This window comes from Microtus pennsylvanicus, chromosome 3, assembly GCF_037038515.1.
Source record: "Microtus pennsylvanicus isolate mMicPen1 chromosome 3, mMicPen1.hap1, whole genome shotgun sequence".
Lineage (NCBI taxonomy): Eukaryota > Metazoa > Chordata > Mammalia > Rodentia > Cricetidae > Microtus > Microtus pennsylvanicus.
In genome coordinates, this window is record NC_134581.1 from 82151494 (window position 1) to 82157995 (window position 6502).

Consider the following 6502-nt stretch of genomic DNA (forward strand, 5'->3'; position numbering starts at 1 on the left):
ATGTGTGTACCAGATAAGGAATCTTCAGCTCAATCATTTTTGGCTTGCCTTTTCTGAGGAAAGCAAAATCTACTATTCTCCCCTTAGAAACACAAAACCACAGTTTGGCATATTTGCCAAATACTTCTTGCTCTCAAATATAAGAGGATTTTATTGCTTCATATTGAAGATGGAAATTGCACATGGCAGCAAGAAAAGCATTGTCAACTTAGTGATATTTAGGACTTCTTACATTCTGGGCAACTTGTTTTCACAACAAGTAGCATTAACCAACATCATATCTAATTAATCCTACTGCATTTATTTTCTAAATTAGCACATATATGTTATGTATTGACACCCCTTACTCCCAACATTCTTATCACCCTAGGATACCCTTATCTATTTCTACAAGTCTAAATTTCATACTTTGGAGACCCACAGAAATCGATCAAGGACAACTCTGTATCTCTCAGTTTGGAGTTAACCATTAAAACCTGGTAGGATCAACAGTATGAATACAATTAAAGGCAGTGAATATTGTCACAGAATCAATTAGTAGCCAGAAAATGAGAGTAAAGTAGTGCTTTGTGACTTATTCCTTGTTTTTGACTGATTATCTGAACTTGTGTGCATTTATTGAAGATGATGCAATGGTTTTATCTGTCTGTAGGCCTTTCACCCTACTCACTGAAACTTACATAGTTCCTGCCATCTCTGCCTCAGCGCTCACTGATCCTTAGATGGGTGATATAAACTAATTATTTAGTGTCAGAACAATAATAATTACCTATTTTCTGCATTTTGTACATTCATGAGTCTCCTCTTTATCACTATCCATTGTAAGAAGATGCTTCTCAGATTAAAGTTGTAAGCTGGTTTTGTGTTTATAAACATAAATATTTAGGAGACAGTTTGGTATGAAGGGCCAGTTAACCATCAAAATTCTGCTCTCTACACAGACCAAATACCTTTACAGACTTGATGTAAGTCAGGCTCACAGTCTAAAGCATTGTGGGATATTTATCACCACCACCATAGTCAAGCCAGAGTCTGCTACAAAAGAAAAGATACAAATTTCTATTTTTTTTTCATTTTTTCTTCTCCTTATGCAGTAATAATTAGACCTCACTGCCAAAAGTCCTTAAGTTGTTTTGTCTTCTTCATTCCATGCTGAAGGACCCTCATTCTCTGAAATTTCTGAAAATGCTATTGATTTGTGTTCTTCATGACAATGAGTTCTAGCAAAGCTTTATGCACAGTGGAGGGTAACCACAGTTGTGAAGCTCTGCAGAACTACAGAAATGAGAACAAATTTCTGTTGAAATTTCATTAACATTTTCCATTCTGAGTTCTTTATTTGATGTTTATGTATCTCTTTGCCTTTGCCCTATTTGATTGACATTCTTCTAAAATCATATTTTTCAACAATAAGTCTTGGAAAATAATTGAGATGCATTTGGCAAATTAAATCAATTCCTTAACCTGTCATCTGCCGGCTACACTGCAACAGAAGTCATACTATTTGCTAAAGAAAAGAGCCACAAACTGTCCTCTTGAAAAAAACACTGATACAATAAAAACCCTCTCCTGGATTTCTTGAACAGGCCAAAAAAGTAAAATGTTTCAATACGTATCTTTTGTGAAATAAAAATAGTAAAATAAGGTATGCAGATTGGATGATAGAATGGATGAGAGACTTGAAAATAAGAATATGATATATTGTTCTGAAACCTTTATTTATAGAATTGTGTGGCATATAAATTGTTAATATAACTAAACTTAAAAATCATTAAAAAATAATAAATATGCACCAATGATATGTAACACATGATATCTTTAAATGAAAAGTATTAGGTATCTGACAAATGACTGTTTAATTGAAATTATTTAATGCTACATCATGATTGTATTTTGTATTTCATTTAACAAAAATACATAAATGGACTCATCTATTAAACATTGGGATGTTAAAATGTAAAATAGAACAGATGATATTATGCTCATATTTTATATTGAGTGCCAAATAATATCTGTATATTAAAAGGAATCCAGGCAACCTGGTGTTCTTTTAAAAAATAACAAGAATCATTCACTATATCCAAACAAAAGGTCTATTGTGAAAATTAAAAAGTAAAATAAACTCTGCCATATTATTAAAAGAAGAAAAACAGCTAAAGAAGATATTTTACAAAAGTAAGGAAACAAAAAGAGCTTTTATAAAATACAAACTGAAAATAAGAGTCCTCCAATTTCCATTTTCCTTGGTAAAAAAATATGATTTGAAAGATCCTAACAATAAAACACAGAAGCTCTCTGTTATACATATAAAGAAATAGAAATTCTGATTAAAACCCTTTCTTGCTCAGAGTGTTTCTTAATGCAGTTTTAACATCTTTGTTCCTCAAGCTATAGATTAGGGGATTCATCACGGGAATTACAGTGGTATAAATAATTGAAGATATTTTTCCATTATTTGTTGGTCCACCTGAGTTGGGCTTGAGATACATAAATGCTCCAGATCCAAAGAACAGAGAGACAGCAATGATGTGGGAACTGCAAGTGCTGAAGGCTTTTGACCTGCCCTCATTGGACCTCATTTGGAATATGCTAGAAAGGATCAAGCCATAAGAGATAAAGATGATGACAGTGGGTACAATGATGTCTTTTCCTGCTACAATAAATATCTCTATCTTGTTAACATAGGTGCTAGTGCAGGAGAGCTGCAGCAAAGGGAGGACATCACAGAAATAGTGGTTGATGGTGTTCCCATCACAGAAGGTCAGCTTGAGGACACAACCGGTGTGGATCATAGCACCAGAAAACCCCATGAAGTATGAAATAAGCATAAGATAGGAACACACCTTGGGAGACATGGCAATATTATACAACAGTGGATTACAGATGGCCACATAACGATCATAGGCCATTGATGTTAGGACATAACACTCAGAAATGACACAGAAACAAAATAAGTAGAACTGGGTCATACATCCTACATAGGAGATAAAATTTTCCTTTAGTATGAAGCTCATTAACATTTTAGGTGTAATTACAGAAGAGTAACAAAAATCTACAAAGGATAAGTTAAAAAGGAAAAAATACATAGGGGTGTGAAGGTGAGAATTCAGCACAATGAGAATTATTAGAGCCAAGTTCCCTAATGCAGTTATCATGTATATTCCTAGAAAGAGTAGAAACAGTGGTATTTGGAGGTTGGACTGTCTTGTTAGCCCCAAGAGAATAAATTCAGTTACCACAGAGACATTTGCCACAGCCATTTCCTTATATGACATCCTGTGAAACAAAAAATAAATGGTGATGTTAGAGAATCATGCAATACTTACCACGATTGTTTAAAAAACTGCTAGCAGGGCTGTCATTTCCTATGGTGACTGCATTGGAAATGAAGGAGAAAAAGAAAAGTACGATGCCCATAACAGCACTGCCCTTATTTCAACTCAATATTTTTGTTTCATCTCCTTTCCAATACAAACAGAAGCTCTAGTAACATGTTTTTACAATCCATCCTGAATGAGCTCTGGTACGTTAGAATCATGAACCCTGTTTCAAATATAAATCAAAAGAACCAGAATGTAGGAATAATGGAAAATTGTGCTCCAGTCTCATGTGATTTTATGTAATAACTGCACACACAAAGTGAACATGCTAATTTAAGCATCACAACACAGGTATCTACCGACTGTGAAAAGGATTCTGCTTGTCTGGGACATCTATCTAGAAATTTCCATTGAGCTGTAGGACTTTAGAAAATAATAAGAAAATGGAACAACTCTAATCCTTGGACTGCATCAGTGTGAAGTCACATATTTTGTACTCTTTGTGCAATCTCAGTTAAAATTACACAAGAGAGAGTATAAACCTGGCTGCTTAAATGCAGGTAGTGAAAAAGAGATGATATGGGTCAAAATGAAATAAAAATTCAATTATCTAAAATGATAATTTCAAGACTTTGATGGTGTTAATGAAAATTAACTATGTCACATTGTATATCCAAATTTCCTAACAAGATACAACATAAACTAATGTTCTCATTACATATGCATGCATAAAAGGTTTCCAGTAACAAAGAAAGCATATACAATTTAACTTCATTGAAAAGTTATTTCACAATAATTTGAAAACAAGAAATTACACACACATACATATATAATGGAAATATATATATATACATACATACATACATACATACATATCAAGTTGCTCTAAAGATCAAGAAGGTAATATGGCTGTTTTAAAGCTGACCTAGACCTTGTCATTGTTAGTTACTGCTTAGTTTCTTGATGTAAAATTTCAGGCTCTGTGGCGTTGATTCTCTTCTGTCCTAAGAGTTATGTCACAGCAAATGTTGTAATTCTCCAAACTTGTTTTCATAGTTTTCAATGGTAATCTTTAGTCCACTAACATATCAGAGGAAAGTGAGAATTTTATCTATTATCAAAAGAGCCACTGAGAAAACAGACACTTCAGATGAATTTAGTGACATAATGCACTTGACTATATGCAAAGCAGAAGCTTACTCAATAACTTCCCAGAAACAGACAGGAGATATAGAGAATGAGCCAGTAGCACTTTCATAATACACTGTGATGGGAAATTCAGATCTTGGAGATTTGAGTCATGCACACAGTTCTCTATGGAGATTGTACATTTTTTGTACTTGAGCCAATTCTGAACTCTCATCTTCTAATCACTTCCATCTCTTCAGGGACAGCTATTGTTTTTGTTTTTCTTTCATTGTTCATAGTCTACTGATAATGCTACCAACAAGCCAATAACTACTTGATGCAACATACATCAATGAATATAGCAACACATTTTAGGCATTGTCTCTTAGAACATTTCCCTCAAATCAATTAAAAAAAAATGGTCCTCTAGAAGTTGATCTAGGCACTTCATATGCATTAGGCAAGTACTCTATCGCCAAACTAATTTCCTCCACCTTCAAAATCACTGTTTTTACACTTTCTATGAATTCCTGCTGAATGTCCCTCTTATTATCCTTAAAGACAACACATTAGTGATTGGCTCAGCAATTTCTACACCTGTTGTAGAGCAAAATGAAGACTAAAAGCTTAAAATCTGTATATTATTCATCTCTCCTACACTTCCTTATTGTGATAGTTTTGAGTGGTATTTAAATATCTCTGTGCTTTGGGTTTTGTTTTGTAAAATAGGAATTGTCAGTGTAAACCATCTTTCACTGAAATGTTGTAGTTATTTAGAAAAATAAAGGGAAAGGGTTCAACTAATGTAATGCCTATGGAAAACAGTAAAATATCACCTCTGAGTATATGTGCTCTTAGACCTATGAAACGGTTCTGTGTAACTCAGGCTGGCCTCAAACTTGTCATACTTCCTACCTCCACCTTTTTCAGGAAGTCCTGAGCACCACTACAACTGGCCCTGTGCATGTTAATTTATTACTATTTGATAATATCCCATATTGAAAGACTTTTGAAATGCAAACAAAAATGGGTATATCAACACAGTAGTGATTACTGGCTAAGGAAGGAATATATTAAATGTATACAAAGCAGCTTCATGTTGGAATTATTTATAAATAAGTACCAGAGATGGATGTTTCACTGGTATTAGTTATTCAAGTAAGACTCATTTTGAAACATGCTTGCAACATCTATAAAATTGTAGAAGAAATATATCTGGAAAATGTCATTCTATGTTTTACATTTATGTATTTGTTATACACAAAGCCCGTTGTTCAAATCACTACCTAATGAGGGGTATTGAGTGCCAGCCTCATTGCCCTCTCAGGCTTCTCTCAGGAAATGCTATGGCAAAGACAAGACCTAAGAAAAATCCAAGAGTGAAATGAATTATGCACTATGTACTTCCTTTTCCGCATAAGTTTCTTTATTGTTATGCCTTTATTCTCCTGCTTTTCTTCAAAGTTTCCAGTTTATATACACTTCTAGTCAACAATTCCCTGGCTTATTGCAACACAGGGTTCCAAGGATAGAGGAGTAGGATCGGGTGAGGGGAGGCATAGTACCCATTGATGAACTTTGAGACAAAAATATACTGTCAGCAGTATGGGCAAGTTAAGAATTGGCATGGCCTGTGTAATAACATGGTAGACATCTGTGACTCTGAACTTCTGTATAGCAGTAAAGGTTTCCTTTTACAAAATACCTTTAGTCTAGTTGAAATTGTTCTCAGGTGAAAGTCAACTAATCATGTGCAGTATTTAAAGGAGCAAAACATGATTTTAAGTGTCTACAGTTCTCACTGGACAATAGATGTAATAATTAATATATTCTAGTATATTTTCTATTTATCATTTATACAGTTAAATGAGAAGCCATCTCTGTGACCATCCATGGATGTATGTGGCCATAAGTTTGAGATGCAATCATGAAATTACATGTACACATTACTTTAAAATGCATAATAATAGGGAAATATCATAGCTGTTATAGCACTAACAGAATTATAGATGAAGGCAACAGTTTTCAGAGTAAGTGGCTCTGCTGGTTCTTCT

The 6502-nt window shown here is 34.0% G+C and overlaps 1 protein-coding gene across 1 annotated transcript; it reads right to left on the bottom strand.

Annotated features, from left to right (window-relative positions):
- Nucleotides 1–2327: 2327 nt before the first annotated feature.
- LOC142847143 (olfactory receptor 8B8-like) lies at nucleotides 2328–3275 on the bottom strand. The gene has a single exon (XM_075967873.1). It carries the CDS (start codon nucleotides 3273–3275, stop codon nucleotides 2328–2330), a length of 948 nt encoding a protein of 315 aa, XP_075823988.1.
- Between the last annotated feature and the right edge of the window lie 3227 nt (nucleotides 3276–6502).

Bases quoted from the DNA above. Each gene is read 5' to 3' on its own strand.
- LOC142847143 (XM_075967873.1), bottom strand. From the start codon at position 3,275: ATGTCATATAAGGAAATGGCTGTGGCAAATGTCTCTGTGGTAACTGAA.